Source organism: Gossypium hirsutum, chromosome D10 (genome assembly GCF_007990345.1).
Source record: "Gossypium hirsutum isolate 1008001.06 chromosome D10, Gossypium_hirsutum_v2.1, whole genome shotgun sequence".
Lineage (NCBI taxonomy): Eukaryota > Viridiplantae > Streptophyta > Magnoliopsida > Malvales > Malvaceae > Gossypium > Gossypium hirsutum.
Window position 1 is genome coordinate 55,663,232 of NC_053446.1, and position 14,986 is coordinate 55,678,217.

The following is a 14,986-nucleotide window of genomic DNA, read 5'->3' on the forward strand; positions in this document are numbered from 1 at the left end:
AAATAAAAAAGCTTTGTAAAAAAATAAAAGCCCATTTAGGTATGAATTTAAAAAAAAAAAAGAGGTTAACTTGGATATAAGTTGAAGTTAAGAATTTATTAAAGTAAAAATTAAAATATTAAAGGTTTACGGCAAATTTAAAAATTATCTAAATAAAATAATAAAGTTTATGTAAAATTTTCTACTATTGGTTAATTCAATGGTAGAAGAATCAATCAATTTTAAAAAGCTTAACCCAAATCCCCAAAGGCCCAGCCCATATTATAAGCCCTAATTTGATTTTAATTTCGCTCTCTTGTAAATAAAGTTTCTCCCCAGAAAACTGAAAAATCCCAATTTCAAACGCTCTCCAAAATCCCCCCAATTTCCTCTTCTCTGAAAATTAAAAATAAAATAAAAATTGAAGTGCAGTGCAGTTAAGTGACACACTTCCAATTCATCAAAGAAGAAGACGAGTGAAAACGAAAGACACATGCTTTAAAATGGCAGCCTCATCGCCATCGGCGTCGAAAAGCACCTCCGACGCAACCACCACCACGACAACTACGACGGCTGCAGCGACAACGCCGCTGCCTCATCCTCCTCCGCCGTTTCAGCGTATGGATACGCTGCCTAAGACACAACGTGGGCTTACTAAGCCTAAATGTATTCAATGTGGCAATGTTGCCCGTTCCAGGTAAAAGGAGAAAATATCTTTCGTTCTCCTTTTATTTCTTTGTTTAAAATTTATCTTCATGTGTAGTTATGGGATTTCGTTCTTTTTTGTTTCATTTCTTTTTGTGGCAAATTTCCCCCCAAAAGAACAAATGTTATAATTATCCAATGAAATAGCAGGATACATTTAGTTCGAATTTAGACTCCAAATTTATTATAATTTGGATGTCAATTGTTGTTATCTGGTTTTTGTTTGGTCAAAAGTTCCCGGAAAATATATGCTATAAACCGTGATAAATTTTGTAAACTCTGTAAATAAGTTTAGATATTTGATTAGTTTAATCCATTTGAGGAAGTTCTAAAAACTTCATTGATGGTGTTTGAAAACATTACTTCCTTTTAGTAGTTCATTGAGCTTGAAAAGTTCTCCCATCAAATCAATCTTATTATTTTGATTTCTTATGCAGGTGCCCCTATCGTTCGTGCAAGAGTTGTTGCTCAAAAGCGCAAAATCCGTGTCATATTCATGGTATGCCGAGCAAACTTGAAAGATGAGAGTTTATTTCAGTTAAATGTTAGTCGTTTTGGTAATCAAATGATATCCCATTTTGTGGTTACTTATAAAGAAGTGGGAGTTTTAATGTGGGTGATATAAACTAAATTTCATGTTGGACATGGCTAGAATGGATTTTATCTTGAAAATGAGTTTTGCTCTGGTTATTGTCGAAAATGTCAGTCATTTTAGTAATGGTGATATTTGATTTTGTGGTCACTTACAAAGAAGTGAAAGTTTTAATATCATTGGGTGATATAAAGTAAAAATGTATAATTCATGTTGGACATGTTTAGAATGGAATTTATCTTGAAAATGAGCTTAATTTGGTTATTGTTAAATGTCAGTCATTTTGGTAACCGGATGATAACCCTTTTTGTAATTACTTATAAAGAAGAAACTAGAGTTTTAAGGTTAGTGGGTAATATGAAGTAAATTTCATGTTGGACATGATTAGAATGGATATGATCTCGAAAATGGGCTTACTTTGGTTATTGTCAAATGTCAGTCATTTGAGTAACCAGATGACACCTGGATTTGTGGTTGCTTGTAAAGAAGAGTTTTAAGGCCAGTGGGTGATTTTTAAGTAAATTTCATGTTGGACATGTTTACTACGGATATGATCTTGAAAACGAGTCTACTTTGGTTATCGTCAAATTTCAGTTATTTGGGTAACCTGACGATATCTAATTTTGTGGTTACGTATAAAGAAGTGGAAGTTTTAATGTCAATGGGTGATATAAAGTAAATTTTATGTTGGCCATAGTTAGAATGGACATCATCTTGAAACACATTATAAAGATCTCAGGATTCTCGGTAATCGTCTAGTTGATTCACTCCTTTTGGGCATGTTGCGATTCCAGGTGGCCATAGATAAAATGTTTTAATTTTGTTGGAATGGTTATTTATTCTATTGAAAGGTTAACAATATGCTGAGCTTAGGTTTAAGTTTGTTCTAGAAGCATGCTTAGTTAAGGTGTTCATTGACCAGATCATGAAACCCAGTCCATAACTTAAAGGAAAATGGGATATTTTTTATGTGGGAATTGTCACTGAAGGGGTTTAGTAGTTTCCTTTGATCGGGATAAAAACGCAGAATTTGTTCTCAATACTTGAGAGTATGTATTGTTAAGGAATGAAGCAATGAACAAAATAAATGACTCAATTCCTGATTTATATTGTAATTGCAGTTTTAAAGTCAAATTCAGCCTTTCCAGAGAAGTCACCAACTTCAAGCACTCCTTCATCAGACCAGAAGTCAACACAGGCGTCTTCTCAAGTGTAAATTGCAAAAATCAGATGTTCAAAATGTGCATTTCCTTTTGTATCTGTCTGGACAACTTCAGTTTCCATGCGAAACTGTCACTGCAAGGAAGCCTACAGTTCCTGAACTTTGGTATTGCATGCATGTAATATTCCTTGCAGGAAAACGTGGCTGTGTCATGTTGGTCAAAATGAGCCTAGCTGGAGATATATTCTCATGTTTTATGTATTGCTATTCTACCATCCCAACACTGTTTTGAGAATTTTTAACTAGCATAAGTTCTTAAAACCAACTGATAATTGATTATTTAAGGCCGCTTGGAAATCAAATTGGCTCTAGAATTCCTTTTGTTTCCTATCCATTCAAAACCTTTTCATTTTTGTTTTCCTAAAATATTCAGGGTTCCCACTTTGTTTCATTTGACTTGTTGCTGATTCCTTCCCTGTTGAATATTATTCAGGACTCCCTTAAGGGTTCCCTCATTTAAGCAGCTTTCAAATGCTTTCGCACAATTTGACAATCTGCAGGTCCGATCAAAGAAACACCTGACCCGAAAGGTACAAGTTTAGTTCACAGTAAACAGATACTCTTCAAGTTTCTGTTCATTACCGTATAAGCCTTAACAGGTATGCCATTTCAGGATGCTATAGCCTTAAACGACTGGAGGTTTTCCAAGTTGAAGGAATTCAAGGATAGAAATATCGGAATTGAAAATGATGCTTTTGATCGGTACATACAGAATATTAGTTTACTTGAGGAAGTCTTTTCTATAAAATCTATAGATGAAGGGTCTGAAGAGGATGAAGGATCTAAGCCTAGCTCAACTTTGAAGGAAGATGAGACTTCGGTGATGATTTCAGGTCTGAAGTTGACACTAAAATCTGATCCGGTGAGAACCGATAATGCCAGAAAGAGGATAAAACAAATTGTTGATCAGGGAATAGAAAAGCTTCATAAAGCTGAAGCAAATGATGATGCTAATGATCCAGATGACCAAAATAAACTCGACAGTAGGTTGAACAAGGTAAAAAGCTCACGGATTGAAAGAGCTTTAGTTTTATGTGATATTGTCGACAAGTTGAGCAAAGCTCGAAATGAAGAGGATCTAAAATCATGTTTGGAACTGAAAGCGCAGCTTTATAACCAGAGCATTATGTCCACCGATACAGCAGAAATAGAAGATCCCGGAGCATTAAACAAAGAAAGTACAGGGACTACGGTAATTTCCAGGCAAGTAGCTTATCATCCATCGCCAAAAATGCTTACACAAATTGAAATTGATCAAGAAACACTCAACAAAATTGAGGCACATTTCACCTCCCAAGAGCAAATTGAAGATTTATAACTGTTAGCTGGATTACGGCGGTGGTTCAAATTCCCCCTCCCCTTTTTTCGGCTTAGTAACAGTGGCTAAAATTTATTGTTGGAAGTTATCCTTTGCTGTTTGGGTTATGGCCCTATTCAAACACAATTTTTTTAGGAAAAATGAAGAATCCTGGTACCATAATAGCTTAGTTGATTTCAGTTACTCGAATGTTAACATAAAAATTCATTACCTGCATTCATTTTGTTCAATTTTGTTCTATTCGCTTTATCATCAAGTAGCTTTTTTGGAGGAAAAGACTGATCAGAGTTTTCAGAAGGATAAAAACTACAAACATGTTATCAAGTTTTAGGAGCCAAATTAACGAATAAAAGTGTAACCGAGTCGAGCTGAGCTTATATCATGTTCTTAGTAGGGGTATAGATTTAATATTTCGATCAGGGAGACAAAAGTGATCGGTTCACAGCAAACTGAAGTTGCCCTAAACTTCAAGTATCTGTGTCCAACACATTTGGGCAGGGTATGAGGATATAATCCCATGAATGTATGTAAAAACTAGCAAAAAAAGAATGTGTCAGAAAAATATATCTCCGACGCTTGGGCAATATATACTTGCAAATTTTGCAAGTTACCACTTCTCGACGGACATGCCTACTTGCATATAGAACATTGAACGGGCCGTTAAGAAAAGAGGATTGTAAACTACTTAAAATCACCACCCACCGATCAAGCAATATCTGTAGGAACAACATTACACTAATTCTTATCAATTTCGGAACAGCAGAGATGGGACAATTGGTGGGCAGGAAATGTATGTAAATCCTGCTCATGAAATAACATGCGACTCAAGAATCATGTTATAAAAAGTTTAACCAATCCTCAGAACCTTGTTCTTCCACAACAAGTTTTCCATACAAAAGAACCAACAAAAATTTGAATCCAAAACATTTTCACTACATTCCACCCTTAGTCATATGGAATTTGGATGTATGCAGCATCACAGGCAAAAGGAATGTCGGCATACATACCAGCAAGAGCACACCGAATGCACTCCAAAACAGTAAATAAGTAGGCGAATGCCACAGCTGTCCAAAAGTGCATACCAATCTTACCCCAGTATATTGCAAGTGGCATCCAGCGGCTCACAGTCCCAATCACCTGTAAGGCAATTTCCAATAGCATTCCCATCACCACATGAAATCTGAAAAAGTGAGGCCACTCCTTTCTCCTTACCACTCCGAGATATGCAACAAAGAAATATGCCATCAAGAACCAGCTTGGCAACCTCCCAATGGCACCAAGGAACGGGTACGTCAAAAACTCAAAGTCTTCCAAGAAAGGGTGTAAATGATATGCTGTCTCTGCATACATCCATGTTTCATGGAGAGGCATTAAATAAGGGAGACATGCTAAACTCCTCCACCACCATTTAGGCTTCTTAGTCATAGGGGGATAGCGGAAACTGTATGGCACATCCTTTGATGCTCGAGGCACCAAAGAAGAGCTCCTACGCCTAGGAAACGAGGGTACTGTAAGAGCCCAACCACCTAAATCCCCACTTAATAGAGGGGTTGATGCAGCAGAAAGGTGCAAGGGAGGCAAACCTATAAATCAAAGATCACAAATTAGACAAATAACAAATCATTTTGAGGCAATTCTGAAGCAAACTAGCATCAACCATACATATATGCTGAGTTTTGTAGGAAAACATTGTTTGGTTTTGCCATAAGTGATGATCATGTACCTTTAACTTGCCAGGACTTTGAATCCTGATCTTGCTTCCAAGAACCCCGGGTATATAATGCATCTGTTGTAGAAAAACGAGGAATTGATGCAAAAACAGAAGTACATGGAAAAGGCTTAGACAACCTTGAACTCATCGAAACACCCCCAAAGGGCATGCAGGATCCATGCAGAATCATGGCCAGCTACATTTAAGAATAATGTAGGAAATTGATTAATGTCGAGCAAGGGAAAAACAAAATGGCAAATCATCCTGGGAACTAAGCAGGTACTCTGTTTCTCACACTATTACATGCATACATTTCAGTTTACAAGCTTTTTTTTAAGTTCAGCTGATGCAACATCAAAACCAGAATTAGTGGGAAAGAGCCCTTAGACAATCATGCGACTTTTTCTCCTTATGATTAGAATGATGGAAGCAACAGGCTAATATCAGTGAAATAATAAACCAAGACATCCTAAGAAAGAAAAGATATCTATTTCGCCCATATTATATTTGCCCGAAAATGGGAGGTCCTCTGGCTCACTCTGCCCACATCAAGATTCTTGAGACCTCCAACATGAAATTTCAAGTTCCAAAAGAAGGGACAAATGTGCTCTTAGTATATGGACAAGTCCATCTTTTATTTTCTTTAGATTTTCAAAGCCTTCGTTATTTGGACTCAAAAGGGAGTGTCAAATATTGGTATGCTATCTTCATATATTTGGTGGATCATACCCCCATATCCGAATGTGTGTCACACACAGAAAGTGTACTTTAGACCCGAGTAACATGGTTCAAAATATAGGCTAGAAATTACAGCTAGACAGTTTTCTAAAGAGCATCATCAATAAACAATTCCAACATAACTACTTCAAAACCATCAGAAATATTGAGCTTAAAGGAATTGCCGTAACCCACTAATTATTACTAAGCATTTCCTTACTTAAGGCTGTGTTTCCTTGGTTGATAGTCTTGCTATTAGCATATCGATTCCTAAAAGAACAAATAATTAAAAATAAATAAAAACTGTACATGTAAATAAAAATTAGAACTTTTTTAATCATTTTAAAACTTTATAGTTCCAATTTTGAATTATTAAAAAATATCATATTTTAACCAAACTACACCATTGTTCTTGCTTTCTTGGTTCCTAAATTTAAAAAAAAACGGTTTAAAAAACAATGAAAGGACTCTGAAAATAATGATAAGAACAGGAAAAGAATTGCAGAAACTAAACCATACTATTTTGTTTCACCTGATGATTTTCCGAAAGAAAGGCAAACCCACCTGGCGGCGGAACGCGCCCTAGAGGCCCACCGTGCTACGGAGGTCCTTCCTCTACGAGATTGCCCGGCGACTCAAAAGCAAGTTGTTCGAAAGGGATAAAAAGAGAGGAGAAAGGGGAGAGATCAATTTGGGGAATTTGGGTTTAGAGGGTTTTGCCGTCTTTTGAAATTAGAATAACCAGCGTTAACCTTACAATTTTTTGCAATAATTTATTTAATTTAATAATTATTATTTTTAAATTATTATTCTAAGTAATAATTTTTGGAATAATATTACTAATATATTATATTTTTAATTATAAAAAATTAAACTTATTTTAAATGAAACTTTAAAGAGACTTACAAAAGAAATATTTTAATTTTTTTGAAAAACTGTAAACAAATTATGTATAAATTAAAAATATTACTACTAATATTATTATATTTTTTTAATTGTTAAAATTAAATTTATGATAGTTTATAAAAATTGCAAACAAATGTAAAATACTTGTTTCTGTATATTATCTTTTACACGTTGGACAAAAAAAATGCACGTACTAAATTAAAAAAATGTTAAACTCCATAATAAATTATATATTAAGCCATTAAAAAAAGGTTAATAATTAATTAAAAATATATAGTTTATATTTTAATATTGTATGTAGATAATTCAAAATTAAATAATAAATTTTGCAAAAATATGAAATAAATTGACATAGACAAAATACAATATGAAGGAATTAAAAATGACACTATGTTGAATATGTAGATAAAACCATTTAAATAACATGATTTAATATTAAAATTAAAATAATTAAGTAATATATTTGTTTTTAAATTTTAATTACTAAGATGCCAATTAAGTTTTAATTTTGTTGGCATAGACGTTATTGTCAATGTAAGAATTAGTGGATTTGAGTATAAAAACACATTCATCTTCCTATTTAGGGGTTAGAGAGAAATATGAATAATTTTAGGTTTTGTATAAAAAATTTAATTATTAAAATAAATTATTTAAATAATTTAAGATCAAATCATTATAAGTTACAAACACGAACGAAATAAATTTTCTTTAAATAAAATCAGGATAACGTATTAAATGAAATGTTAATTAATACATACCTTAAACACAACTCATAATAGATAAAAGAAATCATATATATTATATAAAAGAATTTATGAGAGTATATATAAACACTTTCTTTTTTTTGAGTTCTAGATAAAATTTCAAAATATTTATTTTTAATTATTTAAAGGGGTCTCAAATTAAGTTTTAAATATTATTTTTTTGACATTAATAATAATAATTTAAATCATAAATAATTTTAAAAATTGTGCATTAAATTATAATTAAAATGTAAAATTAAAATTTCAATATAATTGCCCGTAAATTTTATATATTTAATAACTTATTTAAATACTTAAAAAATAATACTTAAATACTTAAGAAATTAAAATTATTATATTTGTTTCTATAATAGGTTTTTAAACCAATAAAAATATTGTTATAAATTTAAAAACAAAATAAATAAATCGAATTAATTAAGAATATCACTAACCCATACAATCATAAAATTTATTCATATTATTTATAAAATTTATTGAAAATATAAAATATTTTAATATATTTTAATTTACACGTGCAAATAATCTTATGCATCGCACCAATTAAAAAAACTTAATTGTATATATAAAACAATAAATTTATAATATTTTAAACATATTAAAAATAATACAAAATATTTTTCTTTTTTCTTTTTTTTCCTTCTTTTTCTCTCTCCTTCCCTTCTTTTCCTTTTTTTTTTTATTTCTCTCCCCTTCCCAACACAACTAGACATTCTCTTTTTTCTATAGATAAGGGTACTTGATTTGCAAACATAAACGGATTGAAATAGTACTTGAAATTGTGGCCACAGTTTCAACTATAAAATTAAAAGTGTGTAAAAGTAAAGATGAATACCAAGATTATTTATGCAATTTAACTTCAATCTACATTTGCAGGGCCTTGCCCAGAACTCATAAATTATTTAAGTCCTAACACTGGTCTAGAACTCACCAATTTAGCAACCTCACTATTGTACAAAGACTATATCATTCTTCCATTAAGCTTCCCCCTTGAAACCTTAGTTTTGCAATTCAATAGACTCCCTTGATTGCTTACAAAAACAATCACATATACGTTTCTAACTTGAACAAATTTATGCTCTCTCAAGTTCTAAGTCTCTGAGTTACTTTAAACTAAACAAAACTTAAGTCTAATCACTACACCAAAACAGGGTCTTTGACCACAAACGCCGCAATAGACCCTGATCTATAGCGGCGCTTTGACCAAAAACGCCACTAAAGGCCAACACCTTTAGTGGCGTTTTTTAAAAAAACGCCACTAAATTTGGCAGATTTGTAAAATAAATTTTTTTATATTTTCAGCTCTCCTGTAAAAACAAATCAAAAGAAATCATATCTAAACCAACCAAAAGTAATAAATCAATATATTAAACAAATAATATAATAAATATCAATAAATAAAATAAAAATCGTATTATTCTTACAAAAATGTTAAAAGTTAAAATGATAATTAAAAGTTAAAATCGAAGTATATTTACACGATAGTCTAAGACGACGGCTGTTGCGACTGCTGAAACATCTTCATCATACTCTGAAGCTGCTGGTGGAGTTCATCGAACTTTTGACGTTGCTATGCTTCCCTTGCTGCAGCCTCTGCTTCCCTCGCTTTAGCCTCTGCTTCCCTCGCTGCAGCCTGTACTTCTCTCGCTGCCGCCTCTGCTTCTCTTGCTGTCGCATCTACTTTAAGCTGCTGCTGGAGTTCTTCATACTTTCGTTGAACCTCAGCTTCTCTCGCTGCTGCATCTGCTTTCAGTTGTAGCTGGAGTTCTTCACATCTTTTTTGAACCTCAGCTTCTCTCGATGTTGCCTCCGCTTTAAGTTGTGTAATTTGCTCAATTGTTGTCGCTTGCATACGAGCCATCTGGTCTCTTAACCTCTAAACTTCAGCTTCGGCTCGACTCCCCGAAGGCATATATTGTTGCGAGCTAGATCCAAAAAATTGGGATGGGTTAACAAAATATCCTTAAAATTGAACCCGACCATACCTTTCAGGACCCAAAACTTCAGTGATAATCCGGTTATCAATGTCGTCAATATGAACAGAACTATCACTGGAAGCAATCGCTTCGTACTCTGCCTTTTTATCCTTTAATTTTTCCTAAAAAATAAATCAAATAGTTAGGAACTCAATATATATTAAAAAACCCAATACAACATAACTTAACAATATTTGCATTACTATAAATGAAATAAATCATTAGAAAATAAACCCTATAAATAATTAAAACAAGTGAAATTGTATTAATTAACCAAACGTATCATAATTTCTGCAGCTTCAGGAGTCATAGGGTTTCCATCTTTCTTCCTATGTGTAATGTCAAAAAGTTGAAGGCGTCCAACTTTTTGACCGGACGACAGTTCCTACAATACAATAGTGAAAATATTAATGTAAGTAAGTAGTTATCATCCTCCAATATATAAAAATTGAAAATACCTCTGCATGAGCTACACATGCAAAACTTTTCGACCCAGCTGTGTGAGTGAATTTTTGTTGCTACCTACTTTTTTTTCCAACTTCTTCACGATCCTACATTATGAAATTATTAGTACATTAATTAGGAAATACTATACACCAAAATAATTTCAAAATTTTATAAGTTACACATACCTCTCATTTCTTTGAAGCCCAAAATCTAACGACCTCTTCCCACTGGTACCTCAGCATTCCCGGCGGGACATTTTGTAATCTCTCGTCCAGTGTTGTTTTTGTCTTAAAATAGTCTTTCTTTAAAGTGCTCTTATGGTCTCTCCATCTTTTTCCCAATTCCTTCTTTACATAAGCATTGGAGACCTCTAGAGCAAATCTCGCCTACAAAAAACACAACTTAAGAAAGTAAATGTAAACGAAACTTAAACCCAAGTATTATAAATGACATACACGTTTTGTTACCTTAATGTTATCGAGAGCTTGGTTCTTGTTACTCTCGGGCACTTTATGCCTGGCTCGAAGTTAATTGGCAACATATTTGCATTCCGTGCTAGAATGCCCATGTATCCTGCTAAAAGGCGAGCTTCTGATCCAACAGGCTGACCAAAGCTATTACTGGATACTTGGACACGCTCGACTGGATCTAGGTCGTATAAATCGCTCAATACCATACGTCCGCGACCTCTCCGCGTCCCACCAGTTTCATCTGAAAAATAAAAGTATTGTAATATACGAAATTTAAAAAAACAAACAAGAAGTCAACACACATGTAAATTAAATGTTAAATTACTTTGAACTTCTATAGGTTCTTCAGGTGTAACCGGAACATTCGAAGATCCAATAGCAGTCTGTTGTTCAGTGCTGTTTGTTTCCGCCGAGTTTGGAGTACCTTGAACAATGCGGTGCGATCGCACTTTTCTTTTAGGCATTTTATCTGCAATACAAATAAATTAGTTGAAAACTTAGTATACAATTACAACAATAATATCCCATATAAAATAGTTGAAATATCATCATTCGTAGATGTAATTAGATAATCGTAAAAGCTTACTACATTATAATTCGTAAGTCTTTTCATCTGTATCCTGGCGGACCCATTGAAATTGTGTACTAGTACCAGGGATGTTTTCGTTTAAGTTCTGTTCTGGAAATGGCAAAGTTTGTGTTCTGTCGTCAATGTCATCTCTACTTCCACTGCCCATGTCAAACAAGTCTCTAGGGATGTTACGGAGTACAACGTACCAACCCTCATCAGTTGGGTCTTTTGAGTAAAAAAACTTGTTTGACTTGAGAAGAAAATACATACGGCTCATCAATCAATTGTTGTCCTGTGTGAATCAATCGATCGAAGTTTACCATTTTGAAACCAAATTGATCTTGCTTGATTCCACGTGCAGTATTAACATCAGCCCAATCACCTCGAAATAAGACAACTTTCCATTTGCCGTAGTAATCCAACTCAATTATGTCAGTAAGAAGTCCAAAATATTCCACATTTCCCTCCACAGGATTATTGTCCCTAGCACTAGCATAACTTGTAATTGAGGAATTAACCACTATTCCACAATTTTGCATTCTCTTCAATCTCTCACGATATTTTGTATGAAATCTGAATCCGTTTATGAGGAACGCACTATATCTTTTAACCACCCGATTTGGACCTTGGGAAAGCCATTTAACTTCGTCAGTGACGTTCTTCCCACTCCAAACCTATTGAATGGAAAGTAAACTGAGTAATTAAAAATGTTTTGAGTAAATATTATTATTTGTCGGTGAAAGCTCCAATTACATACCGTTTGGCTTAACCATTCATGAAAAGATTCTGTAAACAACTTATTGATATCTCGATGCTGTGTTCTTCGGGAGTGCGAACGAGATCTCAATATTTGTTTGTACTCACTATGTTAAAAATATGTTCAGTTTGTTAGACTATAAACAATTTTTAAACGATGAATATTTATCAAATTTCTAGAACTTACTTGCGTAAAGGTTCCATTGATTCGTGGTGAAACAGAACATATCGATGTGCTTGAACCCACGATAAATCATCTAATTCTACAATTTCAACTTTACCGATTGGTTCTCCAAAACTTTGGAACAAATAATTATCGGCAAAGTTATGATCCGTGAGTCCAGCATTTCTATTTGGTCTGTTCAACGTTGTTTCAACATCTTCCAAATATTTTGAACAGAAGGTCATACATTCCTCTGCCAAGTAGCCTTCGGCAATCGATCCTTCTGGATAATGCTTGTTGCAGCAATAAGACTTTAATTTGGATAGGAACCTAAACACAATATACAATATTATCAAAAGTTGTAACCAAAAATACATAGGTGAATGAAGGAAAATTTTAAAAATTGTAATTAACACCTTTCTATGGGATACATCCACCGATAGAAAACGGGTCCGCCAAGAATTGCTTCATGCGGGAGATAGATTATCAAGTGAACCAAATAGTGAAGAAGGAAGGTGGGAAGATTTTCTCCATGTTGCATAAAGTTAAAGCGGCTCGATCCTGTACCTTCTGAAGTTCTTGAACATCCAAAACTTTACCACAAATGGCTTTCATTATATTGGATAGTTCAATTATACAAGACGTCACCTTTTTTGAAATATAACATCGTAGAGCAACTGGCAGTACATCTTGCATCAAGATGTGATAGTCATGTGATTTTAGCGAATATAGTCTTCGATCTTTAACACTAACACATAGAGATATATTAGATGCATACACATCTAGAACCTTTATATCCTTCAACACAATGCAGAACACTTCTTTCTCTGTCTTCGACATTGAGAAAATAGAAGGTGATAACCGATATTTACCATTCGGAAGTGGATTCGAATGAAGATCAGGTCGAATTCCCATCTGAACTAAATCAAGTCGACTCTGAAGATTGTCTTTTGATTTTTCGTCTACATTCAAAATTGTACAGACAATGTTCTCGCAGACATTTTTCTCAATATGCATAACATCAAGATTGTGTCGTAAAAGGTGGTGCTCCCAATAAGGCAACTCAAAAAAATACTTCTTTTCTTCCACAAGTCCGCCTCATTAGGATCATCCTCTTCATCGGAGTTATCATCAGCTTCATTATTTGATCTTCTATTTCTTTGCATGTTTGTCGGTTGATTCATCTTCCCATAACTGAAATTCATATCTTCTAACATTAACAAGATTTCAGATCCACTTGTCTGCGATGGAGCTTCTCTGAGCTCTTCAGTACCGTCAAATGCCGAACTCTGAAATCTAAATCTATGATTTTCCGGTAACCACCAACGATGCCCCATGTAAGAGAACTTCTTCCCATTGTATAACCATTGCGAACATGTTTGTGCAGCACAATAAGGGCACGCATAACGACCCTTGGTACTCCAACCGGATATATTGGCATAAGCGGGGAAGTCATTAATGGTCCACATCAAAGCTGCACGTAAATTAAAGTTCTCCTTTCTCAGCACATCGTATGTCTCGACACCAGCCCATAATTGTTTTAACTCTTCAATAAGTGGCTGTAAATAAATGTCGATATCATTCCCGGGCCCTTTTTCTCCAGGGATAATCATAGATAAGATAAGGGAAGATTGCTTCATGCAAATCCACGGAGGCAAATTGTAAGGATCAAGCACTACTGGCCAAGTACTGTATGCAGTACTCATGATCTTGTAAGGATTAAATCCATCAGATGCTAGGCCAAGCCTCACACTCATTGGATCGCTTGCAAAGCTTGGAAATTTATTGTCAAATGATTTCCAAGCCAAAGAATCTGCCGGATGCCTTAATAATCCATCATCGATTCGTCCTTCCTGGTGCCACGTCATTGACTTCACTGTCTTCGACGACATGAAAAGCCTTTGAAGCCTTGGTATCAGCGGAAAATACCGTAAAATCTTGACCGGATTCTTTCTTGGCTGTGCATCGTTTTCATCGTCGTTTCCATCTTCTGTGTTTCTATTTATCCAACGGGATTCGCCGCATAAATGACAGCACTGTTGGTTTCTCCGATCGCCCCAATACAACATGCAATCATTCGGGCAACTATGGATTTTGTTGTACCCAAGACCTAAGTCTTTTATAATTTTCTTCATATCTTTGCAAGACTGAGGGATTTTTGCAAACGGAAATATTTCTCTCAAAAACTCTAACAGCATTGTCAATGAGTTCCCGGTCCACCCTCCCAAACATTTTAACTGGAAAAGACGAATGCAGAATGACATTTTTGAAAATTTCGATCCCTCATATAGTTCTTCGTTCATCTTATTAAGTAGCGCGTAGAATTTTGCCGCTTCTCCATTCGGCTCTTCATGATGTACACTTCTTCCGGGTTGGGCACCAGCATTTCCACCGAGATTACAATCATCAGATGGTAGAAAGTCAGGTGGGAACGACTGTAAACCATGACTCTGAATATTAAATGCTTCACGCAACATCCCTTCCATGTCATCCCCTCTAACAGACTGATGGTAGGCAATACTATCATAAGATACATCTATCCTTAAAGAGGAAGTACTAGGCGGGCATTCTCCATGAAAAAACCATTGTTTATAACCACGAACAAACCCATCAACAATTAGATGATCGTATACAACTTCACGATAATGCCAGTTTATGTTGACACACTTCTTACACGGGCAAAGAATCATGT

General features: G+C 34.5%; 2 protein-coding genes across 8 annotated transcripts in view; one reads left to right on the forward strand and one right to left on the reverse strand.

Moving 5' to 3' along the window:
- The first annotated feature begins 289 nt into the window (after nt 1-289).
- On the forward strand, nt 290-4,032 carry LOC107915124 (uncharacterized). 2 transcript variants are annotated; one of them, XM_016844262.2, is made up of 5 exons: nt 290-676; nt 1,122-1,183; nt 2,398-2,488; nt 2,932-3,028; nt 3,112-4,032. In XM_016844262.2, the coding sequence occupies exons 1-5, from the start codon at nt 483-485 to the stop codon at nt 3,814-3,816; spliced, it is 1,149 nt and encodes a 382-aa protein (XP_016699751.1). In that variant the 5' UTR covers nt 290-482; the 3' UTR covers nt 3,817-4,032. The 2 variants fall into 2 exon arrangements, with proteins under 2 accessions (XP_016699751.1, XP_016699752.1); XM_016844263.2 differs by having other exon boundaries at nt 298-676; nt 2,398-2,616.
- Nucleotides 4,033-4,624: 592 nt separating this feature from the next.
- The window catches only part of LOC107915125 (protein TIC 20-I, chloroplastic), a 46,915-nt gene continuing 36,553 nt past the window's right edge, over nt 4,625-14,986 (reverse strand). For 2 of the 6 annotated variants that reach the window (XM_041103328.1, XM_041103329.1), the window contains exons 2-3: nt 5,540-5,723; nt 4,625-5,399 (exon numbers count right to left, since the gene is read on the reverse strand). In XM_041103328.1, coding sequence (XP_040959262.1) covers nt 4,762-5,399; nt 5,540-5,717 — 816 coding nt within the window. In that variant the 5' untranslated portion in view covers nt 5,718-5,723 and the 3' untranslated portion in view covers nt 4,625-4,761. Of the gene's footprint in view, nt 5,400-5,539; nt 5,724-6,464; nt 6,515-6,776; nt 7,015-14,986 lie in introns of those variants that run through there. The other 4 variants (XM_016844266.2, XM_041103327.1, XM_016844265.2 and 1 more) reach the window with 4 other exon arrangements.

Bases quoted from the DNA above. Each gene is read 5' to 3' on its own strand.
- LOC107915124 (XM_016844262.2), top strand. From the start codon at position 483: ATGGCAGCCTCATCGCCATCGGCGTCGAAAAGCACCTCCGACGCAACC. The intron at 677-1,121 runs GTAAAAGGAGAA...TTTCTTATGCAG, and splicing joins GGCAATGTTGCCCGTTCCAG to GTGCCCCTATCGTTCGTGCA. The intron at 2,489-2,931 runs GTAAATTGCAAA...AATATTATTCAG, and splicing joins ACACAGGCGTCTTCTCAAGT to GACTCCCTTAAGGGTTCCCT.